Source organism: Procambarus clarkii, chromosome 7 (assembly GCF_040958095.1).
Source record: "Procambarus clarkii isolate CNS0578487 chromosome 7, FALCON_Pclarkii_2.0, whole genome shotgun sequence".
NCBI classification, from domain to species: Eukaryota; Metazoa; Arthropoda; class Malacostraca; order Decapoda; family Cambaridae; genus Procambarus; species Procambarus clarkii.
This window is the reverse complement of record NC_091156.1, coordinates 8,907,530-8,926,560: the sequence shown is the minus strand read 5'-3', so window position 1 is coordinate 8,926,560 and position 19,031 is coordinate 8,907,530. Positions and strand designations below refer to the sequence as shown.

Genomic DNA, 19,031 nt, shown 5'->3' with positions numbered 1-19,031 from the left:
GAGATTGTGGTTTTGGAGTCGGTCCTAGTCCTCTGGACTCAAGTTTTGAGTCCTAGTCTCATCACAATAGATTTTATAATGGTCCAGGACGGACCATTATCAATGTCGCCGTCACATTTTCTGGTATGGTTTAGTCTACAGTAACACAAGACATTACATTTTGCTACAATACTAATCATAAGTGAGGAAGGACATGCATTGAATTTTGTTTAAGTATAAACATTGTGTGAAAGAGTTTAACATTGGGGTGTGCTCGTGCTCGGTCTCCCTTGCGATGCGAGTGGCCCGCCAGGCCATTAAGAGTTTGGTAAAGTTCACAAGACTCTTGCATGGCCCAATAAACGTTCTCGTTACTTATATTATTTAATAAGTATATTTTCTTGCTAGCATCTTTCTCTGCTTATTGTAAGCATTAGCACCATTACGAAGAAAAAGCTCAGACAATAGGATTTAGCTTCCTTCAGAAGACTAGCTTGCAAATTGTTTGGGAAATTTTGTTATAGGTTTAATATTTTCATACTCGGAGAAAGTAGATATAGATTTTCTTATTACCATTCAATTAAGTTTAGATCGACGTAATTTGCTAAAGATTAAATGTCTGAAAATTGTTTCAAACGTTTTGTGAATAAGAATTGCTTCAGTTTTTGATTTCATGAACACATTTCTTAATTTATTAAAATACTGTACCACCAATATTTCCACATTGAAGATTTTGTACCACTACAGTGACCTTCTTTCCTAAATCTATCCACTTTTATTCAGACTGATATAGATTAAAAAAAGCAAGCGAGAAAGTAGCGATAGTTCTTTTCTACACTTAATGTCGGTTTTCTTGTAATGACCTTTTGTAAACAAAGCTTTGTTATATAATATTGTGTACATCTTGGTCTCCAAATATATTTAGCAAATATAAGGTATTTTACAGTACGGTATTGGTTTATAATTAATAATATCCTTGTACTCTAAGGATGAGGAAGGAAGGTGTACCCCATCTGGTGCGCCGCCCGTCATCCACCGGCCCGCAGGCCCTGAAACTCGACCCGCAGGCCCTGAAGTTCGGCCCGCAGGCCCTGAAACTCGACCCGCAGGCCCTGAAGCTCGTCCTGACACAGCTGCTGCTCCCTCTGGGCTTGTCAATGACCCAGAACTAGCAAAACCTCGGAACCGTCCACGAACTCTCCTTCCAACGCATCCTCCTCCACTTTTTGTGCATTCATTGATGGGTAGAGGACGAAGTGATCCTCTAGAACCTCTTCAAAATTATGGAATCGAAGGTGAAAGTGCCCAATATATTTACCAGAGTTGAAAGAACTACTGGAAAAATGGATAAATTGCGGTCAAATAAATCTCTAGGAAAACCCACATTAAAATCGGCACAATCTATTCCAGTCGTGTCAAGGAAAGAGAGGAAAGATTTCGAGAAAGTTTCTGAAGTGCCTTTAGTTGTGGGTAAAACAAAGGGACCCATGAAAGACAAGCTGCAAATATCTACCCAGACAAGTGTGGACATCCCAAGAGAGAATATAGCGGTATCACTTCCTAGCATCTCTATAATGCCTGGTGACCCGCCTAAGCCGTTGGAGAAAAAACACAAGATTATTACAGTGGTTCATGCAAGCATGCAAGAGGACGACCAATTATCAGAAATTGGCAATGATCACTCTGATAACAATGACGAGTCTAATAAGGAATTGGAAGATCAAGGATCTCGGGTAGCAGAGACTGACAACATTAATGAAGATGTTGAAGGGCCATCGTCCTATATCTCTCCTAATGTTGAAGCATCGTTACCTCATCTTGTTGCTTCTGTTCAAGAAATGAGAACTGATGATGGCAGCGATCAGTTACACACTGATGACAATTCGCACAAGGCCCAAGAAATGAGCGACGGTAAACCAGATGACACAGATTTTGATTATGGGAAAGAACAGTGCGTTAGAAAGCAAGGTTCAATTGTCGGTGGTGGTGGGGTGAATGACCCTGGTGCGTGTTATGTCAACGGAGTCCAGGATCGTAGTGGTGGTGGTTGGAGTCACGAGGAAGACGAACTACCTGGGTATTTGCCGGAAGTGAAGTGGGAGGAAGTGGTTGTTAAAGAATACAGATGCGAGGATGATGAAAATACCAGACGCATGATTAATGAAGCTGAGAATAGATTGCATCAACACGAACTCAAACTAAGAATTATGCAAAGGTAAGCTATATGCTTTTATTAGTATTTACTTTGGTGCTGGGCAATGTAACGATTATCATTCTAAAGTCTCTACTCGAGATGCCATATGCTGTGTTCATTAGTTGCTGAATCAGACATTTAAATACCTCAATTGTCTTTACTGAACAATACGAATTTAAGTATTCTTTAAGGGATGTTAATACAGGTTGTGCTGCGCAAGTTATTACTTTTATAGGTACTGTACCTGTAACAGATAGTTAAAAGTATACATCTCGACATTCTTAAATGTTGTAAAGAAAAATTTCAACATCATGAACAATGTATTTTACACTAGATGGGGTGCCTGGATATACGTCCCGATCTTCCCCTCATGTTGCTACTTTCCCCTCCCCTCTGCCTCTTCCCTCTCCCCCACAAACTCCCCCCCCCCTTCCCCCACCAGCAACATTCCCTTTAACACGTGTAAATGTGAGAATAGGCATAAAACTTTTCACAACCCCTGGACTACAACTGGTCTGACACTCGCTTACCCTCCAGATTTTGTGTGAGAAAGTTTGGTGAGGCTAGCCCCAAGTATCTGACTTTCAACCTCCAATATAGTTATGGATATAGATTTAGTATAATAAATTGCAGTGGAAAAAAAAACAACTTCGAAATGATAAAAACATTGAGTCAAGATATTTTCCAGATTGGAAGAGGCATTAAGAGGTGCAGTACAAGTGGACCAGACCCCAGTGGACCAGACCCCAGTGGACCAGACCCCAGTGGACCAGACCCCAGTGGACCAGACCCCAATGGACCAGGCCCCAGTGGACCAGACCCCAGTGGACCAGACCCCAGTGGACCAGACCCCAGTGGACCAGACCCCAGTGGACCAGACACCAGTGGAGCAGATGCCAACTATTGTACCAGATGCTCAAGTTGAAGTTTTGCCAATTAGTGACCAGGATGAGTATCAGGCTCTGGTAATTATACATCTGGCACATTTTTTCCTCTTGCAGAATTGTTCATTATGTAGTCTATTATAGGTTGAAATGAAAATTTTGCCAAGTGAAGTTAGCCCATAGGATGTAAGAAATTCATCCTGCTTTTAGGTATACTGTACTGTATATTTAAGTATACTGAAGTATAGGCAATCTCCAGTTGCAACAAATCTTTCACTGCAATGAATTAGGTTTGGTTCCATACACTTCATTGAATCAAGATTGTACTGTCCTCCTAATTTAAAATAAAACTAGAGAAAATCCTCGAATAATGAGGAATCTGACGATTGTCTTCCTGTCCTCTGACGCCACTTCATGGTGGCCTCAAAGTAAACTTGTTACATGTTGACCAGACCACACACTAGAAGTTGAAGGGACGACGACGTTTCTCAAGTCTCAATCGACTTGAGAATGGTCCAGGACGGACCGAAACGTCGTCGTCCCTTCAACTTCTAGTGTGGTCTGGTCAACATACTTCAGCCACGTTATTGTGACTCATCACCTGCAAACTTGTTACATTTTATATTGATACCATTTTATATGTTGGTTATAAATTAAAACTAAGGTTTTTTCACAGAAGCCAAACTTTCATGGCCAATGTATTGTATATTTATCACTGCCTTTATTAAAAAATTTTTAGGATGTGGTGATGGCAGCCAGGTCAATTCTGGAAGGTTTGGTGCAAGAGAGACTTGATGCAGCATTTTCACAGGTATGGAAAGCAGGCATAATTGAGCTGCATCTTAATGTTGATTTATTAGCTGTTATTTACTGTACTGCTTAGACTTAAAAAGTATTTAAAGTACTGCATAGCATACAACTCAAAAGTCAAGCATGGCCTCGGGCCGGGCTTGGAAAGAAAAACTCCCAGAACCCCATCAACCAGGTATCGACATTTTCTTGAATAATTTAAATCTGATACTTGGTTTTGTCCTAAACCTTTGATGTAAACCTATATGATTCCAATGAATTATAAGTATCTGTTAATCATGAAGTTTAGCTTGTAATCCTCTAAAGAAAACCAACACTTGCCTAATAATTATAGTTGACTTAAGGATGTTTTAAGTATCATTGTAATGACTATAAGTAGTTTCTCTTAGCCTTGTATACTTGCACCAAAACTTACTTTATATGTAACCTGTAAGGTAATCATTAATAATTGGATTTTACAATATTGTTCTAACAAATCCTGTTCTAAAATGACTTGTTCAAAAGTAGGTTAAAAACAATTATGAATAATGGCTGTAATATTGGGAAAACCTATTTCATGAATTTGCATGGAAAAACTATTGCCACTACTGTATGTATTCATTTCTTAAATACAAACTATACAATTTTTAAGTTCCATCTTGAATTGACTCTAGACACTTGTGCCAAATAATGTTCAGTGTAGTTTGACCTTCCCTATTGTCTTAAGATTTGTGTCCCTCTATGTACTGCCAAAATCAATTTGTCTGGATTTTGACATTGCTCAAGCTATTAATTTTAACAATTTTGTTAGTGCAGTTAATTTAGTTGACCTTAAAGAATTTAATGTACATTTAAGGTCTTTAACTTTACAGATCAGAGATGACAAACCAAAAGGACCAACGGATTTCTCGGAGGGAGCTCCAACTTCATTATCTTCCAACTCAAGTACGGATAAATCGAGAAGTTCCTCGGATGTGAAAACGCCTTTGAAATCCCCAAACCACTCGCCCAAGCCATCTGTTTCTGAACTGGTTTTTGACGATATAGTAAGTTGACTCTTATATATAAAAGTTTATTAAACCACTATACCATAAACAAAAAATATATATAATTTACATCCAATAATGTAATCTTTTCTTTGCTTGAAGCTGTAAATGTAGGATTAATGAGGAACCATCCATCAGCCACTTGCTTCTTTTTTTCCCATTGAGGCCATTCTATATGGTGGGCTTCATGTAAATTGATATGCCATTTCCCAATCAAACTGCAAGTTAGTAAGCTTAGTATTTCCATCTGCTTCACAAGTTAAGACTGCTTCAGTTGTAGTATACTTCATCCAATTCTAGGCCGTTTTTCTTTTGGAGGGGCTTGTAGTACAAAGGTTTTCTGGTTTCTACATGGGTACAGTGGCTCCTATATCTGCTTTGCATCAGCCTGGTATTAGATGTGGTTGGGCCACTCTGGAGGGTGTAGCAGGCCCTATCTTTGTGGGGCCCCAGGGATAGGTGTAGTGAAGTGTTACATTGCATATTTTATAGGAGGCTTGAATTGAGGATGCTTGGGCATCTTCATTTCTTAAATACTTGGAGATGATTCCCTAGTCTTTGTTGGATTCCCCTGGATCATAAACCCCATCTACTGTTTCAAAGTTTGAAAAATACACGACAATTTTTAGATTCTTGATGAATCGTGTCTGGTAACCAGCAGAGCTTGTCAAATTCTTTTGGTATTGGTCCATGCTGGTTCATTTCTTTGAGCCTCGGTGATGCATATCGGTATGCTGTGCATCCTGATCAGAGATACTGTACAGGGACAAACTGAGGATTAGAGCAGTCAAACCTACCACTTCCAGGCTCTCTCCTTCATGTATAACATAATGCCCAAAAAAGTTTTACATTACCCATTTGGTCTCTTAAGAGATGTAGCATTTGGGTCAACAAGCCCCCACCAACCTTAACTGGTTGGTTGGGCCTTAGTTGTGATGATTTACGATATTAACATATGCAGGTTAAATTTGCATCTCTTCCTGAAGCCAAAATTCCAGCAAATAGTAGTAAATGTCAAAACACTGCTGCAATTCAAAATCTAGCTTGATAAAATCAGGACAAAGAGGGGTAGGGAGGCCCTTTGACAGGCTGCCTGATGTCATAAAAAACCACTAAACTATGGTGGCCCACAAGTGAATTTTTATGGTGGCTTCTAGGTGTTAATTTAATTTTCATATTGGCCTTAATAGTTAATCTTTTACTGATTTTACCCAATTGGGTCACTTCATTTAGTCTGATGTGTGGACATTTTGGCAGGCTAAGTTATCCTGAATGTTCTTAAGTTTCCTGGAACTCCATCCTGGAACTCCATCCTGGAACTCCATCCTGGAACTCCATCCTGGAACTCCATCCTGGAACTCCATCCTGGAACTCCATCCTGGAACTCCATCCTGGAACTCCATCCTGGAACTCCATCCTGGAACTCCATCCTGGAACTCCATCCTGGAACTCCATCCTGGAACTCCATCCTGGAACTCCATCCTGGAACTCCATCCTGGAACTCCATCCTGGAACTCCATCCTGGAACTCCATCCTGGAACTCCATCCTGGAACTCCATCCTGGAACTCCATCCTGGAACTCCATCCTGGAACTCCATCCTGGGTGTTCATTTTATTTTGGTATTCTACTTCATCACAATTGGGTGTGCTGTTAGGCCAGAGAACTGAAATTGAGAGTATTTATACCTGAGTAAACTAAGGGATGAGGTAATTAAAGCTATTCACTCGGTGTTCACATGTAAATATATGCACACTACAATCAATTACCATATTACTGAATGTTCTGGTTGATAAAACAGAATGTTCTGGTTGATAAAACATGCAGTACATTTCCTCCTTTAGACATGCAGTATAAGACATGCATACTTTTATGACTAGATAATGTACATACACCTTTGACAGGTACATTGGCAGACAATGAAGATTATAATGGGTGAGAGACCTTAACATACCACATAGTTTACAGTTTCATTATCATTAGCGCCTGTTCCACCTTAACATGTGTAGTTGAAGCATTTCTCTTTACCATAAGTGAAATTGGTGTTTTGACTTGTATTCAGTGGTTTGACTTCTCATAAATTATACATGTCCTTGCCACTTCTGTCTGTGCCTGAATTTCTCATTTTGCTTAGTTCTCTTGCTTGACCACCCCAGAGCGCCTTAAAGCGCTCTTGAGAGTTGTGCTATTTTTTTCCAATTGGGCTATATTTTAATGTTTTAATCACTCTTTTGAAATTAAAATTGAGTTTGTAAACATTTTGACATTAACTTCACCTGTATATTTATAAAAACAAATGTCCTTAACAATTGTACTATGACGTTTTTGTGGAAACCAGGTGTGCAGTGTGGTGGTTTAAACCCATTCAATGTCAACTTATGGGCTTGACGTGGGTCATTTGGGCAGTTAATCTGCCACCTCGTTGAGCACTATTCCAACACGAGATGGAAATCTGAATGTGTCTGACCTTTCATCTGTATCTCGTCTATCAATTCTCTTACTATGTCTTACAATCTTACAATCCTCTACTATGGACCATGAAGATTGGATTTAGACTGTTTAAAGAATCGAGTGCTCCTCGAGTATCAAATATGAAAACTTTTAATCTTTACATGCTTCCTCCAAACAAGCCAGAATGGCCTGCAGTTCAGCTTGTGTGGCTGCAATATAATTACCAAGTCGAAGTTGAATTTTCCTGTCCACAGTTCCAAACTGTACTTATCAGGACACCACACCCTGCCTTGCCATCTTCCACCACAATATACATGTAAACTATTGTCCTTCATAAGAGATTATGCTTCCATACAAACACCATAGTTGTCCCGTATCATGCTGAATCTTCACCTTGAGAGCTTCAATTTCCACGATCTTTTTTGTATTTTACAGGGCAGGGTCCTATTACACTGTCAAGAGACTTGCAGCAGTAAATTACATTGTATTCCCCGAGGTCATTAGCATATCTCTTTGTGTAGCATGTGTCTCTCCGTTTCCTAGAGTGTGTACATCACTCTAGCAATTCTGACAGCTGTGAAAGAGCTTATACCCTATTCTCATCATGAATCGAATAGATACTGTGTTAATGTCAAGGACTATCATACACACTGTAAATATAATTCTATTCTCATTATTTCAATCAATGCATTTCTTTGACAGAATAATTCTCATAGCTTCATTCTGTATCGGCTCTTTTTTTTCTTTTTCTTTTTTTTTATATTTAAATCTGCCTTGCCCTATATAAGACACAACAGCACTGATGAACAGTACATATGCAAGATAGGTACCCCAACTCTTTTACCAGACAATGATAGTGCCTTTAGAGGATGATTTAAAGCTTTATACAAGGTGCTGATATGATTTATTTTGGCATTTTTTCTCTTGTGTGAACCCAGCATACATGCCCAGATACTTGTACTTCTGAAAAAGGCTCAGTTCCTTGCAATTTAGAGTAAATTATATTTGTTTCCTATATTTTGGTTTTGTCAGTGTTTATAACCAAGCCTAACTTGTGACAGGCTGTTCAAATTATGCTAAGAGCAGTTTGAATTGTTCACAGAAGTGCCTTGTATAATAATAACATATAAGAATATGATTGTCATGATCCCTGGAGGATACATCTCTAATGCTAATCTGTTCATTAATACCTTTAATAAAGTGGGACTTAAAGCTCCCCCTTGCTGAAACATCCTTTCCTCTAATGCACATCCTTGGTAATACACCTGAATTTTTCTCCCTTGTAGATCTCGTGACCAATGTAGCCACCTCTTTGTTCCAAGATTGGCTAATTTGTGTAAGATAATTTCCCCATTGGCTTTATCAAAGGTTTCTTGTAAATTGGCAAATTCTAAAATTGTCATCCACATTAGACAAGCACTTTGAGATTGTGAAGTGAAATAAAGTAAGAAACTAGGTTTCATACTTCTTAAATAATTAAGAATGTCATGCATTACCCCATCCTTCCTTAAAGCAATAGGGCTGCCACTTTTAATAGCATAAAATAGCTCATCGTATGTGATCTCGGTGCATGTTACTGAACCTGTACTTAAAGACCACAGTTATTAGATTTCTAAAAATTTTCCATGAATCGATGGGGTTTCTCGTATCTTCAGATAAGGTCTCCATACTAGCAGCACTAGTTAAATTGTCTACCAACTAGATAGCAACCGTTCTTGGATTTGGGTGTGCTATGAATTTCTTACAACCCCTAATAATATTTACTTGTCTTTAAGGTTCTTAGCATTACCAAATGAACTGGACAAACATTTGCCAGTATCTGTCCAATGCCCCCCTTCCTTGCCTGACTGCATTACCTAGCTACTTCCAACATTCTTCCCTCGTTCTATTTTTTAACCATTCTGTGCGCAATCTGTAGCATTCTCCCACCCCCTTGGCCTCCTGATCATTAGAGTATTTAAATTTCTTGGTTCTGTGTCTGTCTTCCCCTGGTTCCATTAGTTTTCATCTGTACTGTACTAATTTCTGTTCTTGACCATGTCCTTGTAAAAGCTATGAACAGAGTATTGCAGCGTGTGTTGCTGATACCAATCTTCCATTTTTTAAATAAATTTCTTTTATTAATAAACACTTTAATTAATGCGCGGGGTCCCCGTGAAAAAAATAGCGCATTGTGCGCGCGGCGTTTTGGGCTCTTGAGCGTAAACACCAAACAGTGTGTAATCTTTTCACTCTCCTGACACCAATTCTCGAGCCACGTATTTCATTTTGGTATCAATGTGTTTGCAATAAAATTCTCTAAAAGATCATATGTATAACATGTCACCAAAGCATTAGCTATCCCACCACGAAATAAATAAAACGTAGATCACTCGCCGTGACGCCCAAACAGCAACAAAATGTTCATACTCTTTTGTTTGTTGTCAGCTCCACATTAGTCTTATAGCGTTATATTTTATATCACTGAACTCGCAATAAAATTCCCTACACAGACATATGCATATAAATGTAGAATCATGATCGCGGCCCACACTGTGTGTGAAGTGGGCGATTACCCTCGTTGTCAACAACTCAATAGTCTCTCCTCTAAGTTACAATACAATGCCGTTTTCTCAAATAGGCCATGTGCCTATTAGAGAAAACGGAAATTTAATGGCAAACATTTTCATACTAACCCCAAGTCGATCGAATAAGAATTGGATTTTGTGTATTTTTAGATCGGCCGTCTATTTACGGCGCGGGCGCGGAACCCGTTGGCCGAGTGGGCCGTATATTTACGGTCCGGTTGCATCAAAGTGATTTATTAATATTTAATCTTTTCCTTTTGGGGAAAAACCAAGCTTATTTTCAATGGCAATTCAACATACAAGGCAGTGATCACAAAGTAGCTCCTGAACAACCCGAGCCTCCCTTATAAACCAATGAGTTTAAAATGCAGGCATAGTAAAGCTGTTCTCCCCTGGTCCGAGTTGATTCATTTGTTACCCCCAAGATAGGTATCTGGATGATCTTGTAGAAGCTATTACGATTTGATAGAATTTCCAATAATACTTCCCACTGTCCCAAGGCTTATGTCCTGAGCATTAAGGTCCCCAATGACCAGTGAGGTAGTAGTTTAAGTGAAGTCGGGTAGAGTGTGAGCATCAAAGCAGTTCCTGGGTACATTCATATAAACTACAATAAATTCCCCCTTTCCCCTAATGATAATTTAATACTGTCCCTGCTGTGGTTTTTGACGGTTCTACAAAACTCTGCTGGTATGGAGTTCTTAATATAGACTTCCATTTTATGATATTTGTGGCAAAAAGATGAAAGCCTTTATAGCCATTTAATTTCAGTAAGTCTTCATTATTATTTCCCTCCCCCCCCCCCAATATACTAGAGGACTAAAACATCAATAGCATTTCCTATCACAACAATGAACATCCATAACCGTTTCTTAGTCCCCCATTATAAGAGTGGGTTTCTGATGCTGCATTGATCACATTATACAGAGCAGCAGCATATTCCCACTGTCATTTGGCTACCATCTTGAGTTAGTATGTTGCACCATACACTGAGGCTTCCATGGTGTTCAGTTCCTCATTGGTGGTTGCATTAAGGTCCTCGTTCATGTATAGCATTACTACATCTGTTTTTGTTCTGTCCTTTCTGGGTGGTATCTTGGGAGATAGAATTTTCTTCTATTATATCCTCTTGCCTCAATGTTTCACTGTCAGTGATATTGGGATTTTCAGCCTCTGCCTATACAGTGTCAAATTTACTAGGCTTCTAGCATTGGACTTTTCACAAACTCTTCCTTATTTCAGCCACAAATTGCAATGTAAACTCTGACGCCTATGTTCGGTAGAGAATACTTAATCTCTCGGACTCAGAATTGTGTGTGTTGGAGTTGATGTATGTATTTGATAATGGCATGTCACGCTGAAACGAAAGTACAAGTGAAGACTAATTGTTTGTGGTGTAAAATGACTACCAGGCCTTGGTTAAGGTATCCTTTAGAATTGCATTTGACCATGTATATTTTTTTCTCAGATAAGAACACCATCACCATCCCCACCACCAGAAACCATATCTCCAAGAAAAATACTCACTCCTGAGCTTTCCCATGAAGATGCTGATTATAGTGAAGAAGTGGTAACTACTCCTCCATCATCGCCTGTTCCCATATTAACTCTGCTGGAACATAAGTATCCACAGACTCCATCAGCAACTCCTGAATCATCTCCAAGCAAAGTGAAGAACACAGTCACTCCTAAATGCACACCTGAAGACTCTCTCGACTCAGAAAATGTGGTTCAACAACTTGATACTCCAACACAATCTCCAACAGCACAGCAGGTACTAGATGAGGTGATTGAAATCACTAGAATTCCCACACCTTCGGAAACATCACGACCCTATCTGAAAGTACCAGAACCTGATTCTGCTGCCATATTCACATCATGTCAACATTTAAAAGTTAGCTTTCCAAGAGGACATGACCAAAGCACCCAAGTATGCATACCAGACACAAGATCCAAACATAGGGAGGATGAGGACAGTCATTTGGCACCTGAAGAAGTTAGAAGTCTTGTTTCCCCAGATACCCCATCAGTCATTTGTCAGTCGTCGGCTGACATTACTGTATCATCATCGGTAGAGGTTAGTTTTTATTTGTACGATTGTTAATAGTATTGTGTAAATGTTGGAATGTGCAGTATGTTTAACAATTTGCCCAATGCAAATATTCTTGAAATAAATTAGTTCAGTATATATATATATATATATTAGACTAATCATTTTGCCACTGTCCCTAGAAGCCAGTGCAGGAATAAAATTTAAGTGTAATGGTTGATCAATTACTGACCTTCCCACAGGATGGAACCCACCCGAGTTTCTTAACACCCAGGTATCTGTGTACTGTTAGATGAACAGAGGCATTAGGCGAAAGTGCCTAAACTACTAGTTTTGTCCTGCAGAATTCACATGTGAAACCTATCAGCAGTGACTTAACTACATTGCAATTCATTGCTATTAATCTAACTACTTTGTATTTAGATTTTTTTATTCAGGCAAAGGTGCAAACATTGAGTTAATAATGTTAGATGTAAAGATGTAGTACATACAGATATAGTACATACAATACCTAAAGCCACTAGTACGCATAGCGTTTCGGGCATAGCGTTTAGGTATCATTTGCATGGTCCTAATGTTGTCTCAAAGCTGAAGTGATGCTTTACTTGTTTCTCATGTTGCCAGGGATCTGTTGCAGTCCCCTCTATGAAATGTAACAATTTGACAAGCTCTTAATGTTTCCTCCCCAAGTTTAGTTGTGCACTTTACCGATATGTTTTCACCTCTATTTCCATCCTCTAGTAGGAACAAGTTTGCCAGTCTTGAGATTGCATAAACTACTGTATCTTCATTTTCATCTTCATTATATTAGAAATCTAAAATGTTCACATTTCATTGCACTACCTACATGCAGCTGTTCCATTGTTTTCTTCTCAAAAGCCTGTTTCCAAGCTGGAACCAGAGCGTTGCAGCTTAAGCTCCCACTGGCACAAGCCGGTGCCTCTCAGAGCTGCTATAGGAATTCAAAGTTTTCCCCTGCCAGGGTCTCGGTAGTAGAGCTGGGTTCATTCTTGACTCGATCAGCAATCCCAGGTTCAAAATCAGTGGGACAGAAATGATTGAAAATATTTCCTTTCTATGCTCACCTAGCAGTAAAGTTACCCAGGAGTTGGTTAACAGCTGTAGTTGCTTCTTGGGGTGGGTCAATAGTTTGACGTAACTTGGATTGTTCCCTGACAAATTATTTGTCGACCCATAGTCTTGCCACAAGTGATTTTTGTTCTCATACTGTACTGTACAGTATTTAGTTTTTGTCTAATGACATAACAATGTGAATTGGCAACCATTGTCTGATTTTTAACCCCAAATTTATCATTAAGTATGATTCGGCAGTTAGTAAATTTCATCTCAAATTTATAATTTTAATTTCATGGTTCATGTACTGTACTGTACTGTAATTGTGCTGCTATGGCAAATATGACACAATGTTATACTGAGCTGAAACTCATTTACAGGCAACTGACGTCACTTGCTACACTGTATCTGAAGGAGAAGTGTTGAATTGTTCCACATCGGTGAATGTATCAATGGAAGCAGGAGAAGTAACTTCATCAGGTTACTTACAGCTCCTGACTTGTGGCAGTGCTAGGACTACAGCTTATAACAAGAAAACAACTCCCCTTCCTAATGAGGTTTGTATGTCATTTACTCTGGTACGTCGGCACTTGAGCATTTTATTTGATAAGTGTTCGATAGTTGACAGGGTGCTTGGCACTCACAGGTACACGCACGTAACAAATCCATGGGTTTCCCAGTAGCTGTCGTTCAGTGCACAACCTCACACGACGACTGTAAAGTTTGTTTTCTTGGATTTGTTTGCTTTGTTTGCTTGTCAAGTTAAAATTTGTATATACAAGAAAAGGTAAGGATTTCAAATGTGCACTAATTCAACTAATTTTTATTACAGATTCTGTGAGGAATATTCCAGTCAGAATCTGAGGTCTGAGGGAGAGTTAGAGCTGGATGAGAATGGAGAAAGGCTGATGATTACGGAGGATCATGAACCTGATACTGATGAACACCTAACCTCAAGGGAGTCTCGTGTAGAAGAGTCGCAGGAAGACCAAAGGACATCAGATGATGGTATGTTGTCTTTAATCTTTGAAAGCAAATGTTGGTCAAAGGTTCCATTAACACTCCATAGGTGTTGATATCACTGTTGGTAAAAATAAAAGGAAAGATTATACAGAATGTAGAAATGATATTCTTGAAACTTATCAATGCAATGATTAAGAAAATCCATAGTTAAATTGCTAAATTGAATTAAAAGGCATTGTTGTGTAAAAGCTCATTAAAGGAGACTACAGCTTTTGTCCAGTACATAAACAATATACTTTAGTTTCCAATTTTGAAGGTAAAATTGTTACACTAGATTATAACACTTAAAATGGTCTCTATTGGTAGAAGTTTACATACCTTGTTCAAATGTATTATTAAAAGTAAAGACATTAATATTGCAGTTGTATGGTTAAATTTACAGTATTGGCTAAGTTTGACAAGGCTTGAATAAGATTGCTTTGCCACTAGGTCTATGGGGCTGTATGTAAATCCGTAGTATCCATTTCCATAGAGTTGTCAAATATACTTAGTTCATTACACACAGATCACACTAACGTGATGCATCACGTTAGTGTGATCCATTAAGTTCAGTAGAACTTCGGTTTCAACTCTTTTTTTTTTTTAATCCTGTCGTAGAGCAGTTGATTAAGGCAGTCTGGGATGCTCCCGGATGCAGGTTTGAATCCTTGTCACGGCCCTTGTGGATTTGTTCATAATTAGTTCATTTTTGTACCCCCCATACCCATCTTGTGGGCAGTAGTGTAAAGGTCAGGCACATAATGGGTTCAGGGAATGAACCTGCTGTTGTGATGACTTTGTACCTGACAGGCTAGGGTTTAATTTGTTGAAATATTTTTACCCGTTATAAATGGTAATGCATTAACTTTTGTTGTACTCTTTGGCAGGCCTCCAAGTGTCTGTTGTCCACGATGAAAGTTATTCAAGTGGAGATGCTATAACACTGTCCACTGAAGAATTATCAAGACTTCAGCAAGAGAATGCAGAACTGTTGCTACGTTTGAGTAACTTGGGTTCATTTTCCTTCCTAACGAGAAATTTTCAGTCTTCTCATTAACAGTGATGGCATGTAACATAGTCCTGAAGTGCCTTGTACTTGTGTTAATTTCTTAATTATCATAAAATAGAGCACTATTTTTTTTACATGTAGCATAAATAAATAATACAGCACTATAGTTTCATTATCAAAGGCAATTATTGCATGTTAATATTTTGATGTACAATTGCTGGATGTATAAAGTGTGTACATCAAATGGCTGAAGGTGAACAGTTGTGATTAAACAGCTTTATCAACTGAACTAAAACTAGTGGTATGACTTTTACTCAAACAGGTTGTTCTTCATCCTGTTGCTTCATGGTAATCACCTTGTACACAAAGATTCTACTAATCTTTTGGGGTTAATCTTTGACAATCGTTTGTCTTGGTCACCCTATATCTTGCCTCCAGTGTTGAATGCTCAAAGACCCTTAACTCAAGGTCTTGTTCTATACTATTTTTGGGGAGTGGATAGGTGCACTCTTTCCGCTGGTGTAATATCTCAACACTTATGGTTGCCCTGCTTACTCGTCTGATTCTACTCTGCCGTCTTGATGCTCTGCATCATACTAGGTTAGGCCTTGGCTCTGGTACCTTTACTTCGACCCCTACCCTCTGCAGGTATGTTGAAACAGACTTCTCTTCACTTCAGGATTGCCGTGATAGCTACTGTCTTCGCTACCTTGCGTGGTACTTGCAAACCCTCATTCCTGCCTATGTTGAGCTTTGACTACTGTCCCTCCTGAGAGTCCTGTTCCCCTTCACCTTCCTCTTTCTGCATGGTTGTCTCGCCTACAAGATTATTTCAGTGTTAATGATATTTCTCCTAGTTCGCTTCTTGAATGTCCCGACTTCCAGGACGAGCGTGTGTCTTGCTTTCCGACCGCCCCTCGTGGTCACCTGTCCCTCAATAGAATTCTTGGTGACTCTGATACTTTTGATATCATTCGCCTTATGCGTTTTTGTTCTCGTATTGACATCCTTGGTGATATTTAGCGCCCTCTGATTATTCAGTGCATTTGATGTTGCTACATAGCCTTCCCGATTTGGTGCCTTCTTTTGATAATTAATTACTTCTAGTGTCGTTCCATCCTTTCCCCCGTGGAAGGTCCCCCTTCCTTAGTTTTGTAAAACCCTGACCCATGTGACGCTTCACCCTACAGTTCATAAAACTCCTTTTCCTTGGAACACTTATCTTCACACTCCTTCCCCCCCCCCCCCCCAAAGGGGGGCAAGGGGTACCCTCCACAAGTTCAAGGACGAAACGGGAATAGAATGTTTGCCTTGTTGAAAACCACGTTTTCTGGGTACAAAAAAAATCATTTTTGTTAGAACTAATTTATTAGAAAAAGCATGGTTTGAAGAACTCGCTGAAGAATCATGAAGACTTCACCAAGAGAATGCAGAACATGCAACGTTTGAGTAACTTGGTTAATTTTTCCTTCCTAACTAGCAATTTCCAAGATCACTTATTGAGACTGAAGTGTCTTGGGGGTTAATTTCTTAATCTGGAAAAAAAATGCAGGACTAGTTTTTAACATGTTACATAAATGATACAAACGGTACTGTAGTTTCATTATCAAAGGCAATTGTCACTTGTTAATGTTTGATGTGCAATCAGTGGATGTTTCAAACATATGTATATCAAATAGCTGAAGGTGCACAATTGTAGTGTGATTAAAGAATGCAATGGCTGAAGAGGGACACGATAAGACTGAGATAAACGAAGTCGTCGTCGAGACTACAACGACGATAGGACTATAAGAGGGGACAATGAGTGGTCAAGAAACTAAGATAGGACGAAGACAAGAAACGATGACAACTATGCCAACAAGAGGACGAAGACAATGAGACGACCTCCACAAGAAACGACATCGACGATAATAAACAAGATACTACAATTATGACAGATATGCTGCAAAGAAACGGTGAAGACAAGAAACGACCTCTACTACAAAAACGACATCGACGACAATAATAAACAAGATGCTGCAAAGAAAGGATGAAGACTGAAACAACATCGACGACGACAAAAAAACTACCACCTCCACGACAAGAAACGACCTCCACGACAAAAAACGACCTCGACAAAAAACGACAATAATAAACAAGGTACTACAATGATAAAGCTATGCTGAAAAAAGAGGGCGAAAACAATGACAAAAAACGACCACGACAAGAAACGACCTCCACGACAAGAAACGACCTCCACGACAAAAAACGACCTCCACGACAAAAAACGACAATAATAAACTTGGTACTACAATGATGACAAAGCTATGCTGAAAAAAGAGGGCGAAAACAATGAAACGACGACGACAAAAAAACGACCTCCATGACAAGAAACGACCTCCACGACAAGAAACGACCTCCACGACAAAAAACGACAACAATAAACTTGGTACTACAATGATGACAAAGCTATGCTGAAAAAAGAGGGCGAAAACAATGAAACGACGACGACAAAAAACGACATCGACGACGACAAAAAACGACATCCACGACAAGAAACGACCTCCACGACAAGAAACGACCTCCACGACAAAAAACGACAACAATAAACTTGGTACTACAATGATGACAAAGCTATGCTGAAAAAAGAGGGCGAAAACAATGAAACGACGACGACAAAAAACGACCTCCACGACAAGAAACGACCTCCACGACAAGAAACGACCTCCACGACAAAAAACGACAACAATAAACTTGGTACTACAATGATGACAAAGCTATGCTGAAAAAAGAGGGCGAAAACAATGAAACGACGACGACAAAAAACGACCTCCACGACAAGAAACGACCTCCACGACAAGAAACGACCTCCACGACAAAAAACGACCTCCACGACAAAAAACGACAATAATAAACTTGGTACTACAATGATGACAAAGCTATGCTGAAAAAAGAGGGCGAAAACAATGAAACGACGACGACAAAAAACGACCTCCACGACAAGAAACGACCTCCACGACAAGAAACGACCTCCACGACAAAAAACGACAACAATAAACTTGGTACTACAATGATGACAAAGCTATGCTGAAAAAAGAGGGCGAAAACAATGAAACGACGACGACAAAAAACGACATCGACGACGACAAAAAACGACATCCACGACAAGAAACGACCTCCACGACAAGAAACGACCTCCACGACAAAAAACGACAACAATAAACTTGGTACTACAATGATGACAAAGCTATGCTGAAAAAAGAGGGCGAAAACAATGAAACGACGACGACAAAAAACGACATCGACGACGACAAAAAACGACATCCACGACAAGAAACTACCTCCACGACAAGAAACGACCTCCACGACAAAAAACGACAACAATAAACTTGGTACTACAATGATGACAAAGCTATGCTGAAAAAAGAGGGCGAAAACAATGAAACGACGACGACAAAAAACGACATCGACGACGACAAAAAACGACCTCCACGACAAGAAACGACCTCCACGACAAGAAACGACATCCACGACAAGAAACGACCTCCACGACAAAAAACGACAACAATAAACTTGGTACTTCAATGATGACAAAGCTATGCTGAAAAAAGAGGGCGAAAACAATGAAACGACGACGACAAAAAACGACCTCTACGACAAGAAACGACCTCCACGACAAGAAACGACCTCCACGACAAAAAACGACCTCCACGACAAAAAACGACAATAATAAACTTGGTACTACAATGATGACAAAGCTATGCTGAAAAAAGAGGGCGAAAACAATGAAACGACGACGACAAAAAAACGACTTCCACGACAAGAAACGACCTCCACGACAAGAAACGACAATAATAAACAAGGTACTACAATGATGACAAAGCTATGCTGAAAAAAGAGGGCGAAAACGACATCGACGACGACAAAAAACGACATCGACGACGACAAAAAACGACCTCCACGACAAGAAACGACAATAATAAACAAGGTACTACAATGATGACAAAGC

At 39.4% G+C, this 19,031-nt stretch overlaps 2 protein-coding genes across 5 annotated transcripts in view; both read left to right on the top strand.

Annotated features, from left to right (window-relative positions):
- Positions 1–1,306, top strand: part of LOC138356400 (uncharacterized) — a 56,419-nt gene extending 55,113 nt beyond the window's left edge. For 3 of the 4 annotated variants that reach the window (XM_069312538.1, XM_069312552.1, XM_069312545.1), the window contains one exon: positions 968–1,306. In XM_069312538.1, the coding sequence (XP_069168639.1) occupies positions 968–1,306 (339 nt within the window). The remainder of the gene's footprint in view (positions 1–967) is intronic. The other variant, XM_069312558.1, reaches the window with a different exon arrangement.
- Positions 1,307–1,322: 16 nt separating this feature from the next.
- On the top strand, positions 1,323–15,202 carry LOC123761355 (titin). The gene is made up of 8 exons (XM_069312531.1): positions 1,323–2,194; positions 2,862–3,138; positions 3,797–3,868; positions 4,719–4,892; positions 11,377–11,985; positions 13,413–13,589; positions 13,866–14,040; positions 14,922–15,202. The coding sequence occupies exons 1-8, from the start codon at positions 1,323–1,325 to the stop codon at positions 15,089–15,091; spliced, it is 2,526 nt and encodes an 841-aa protein (XP_069168632.1). The 3' UTR covers positions 15,092–15,202.
- Positions 15,203–19,031: the final 3,829 nt, after the last annotated feature.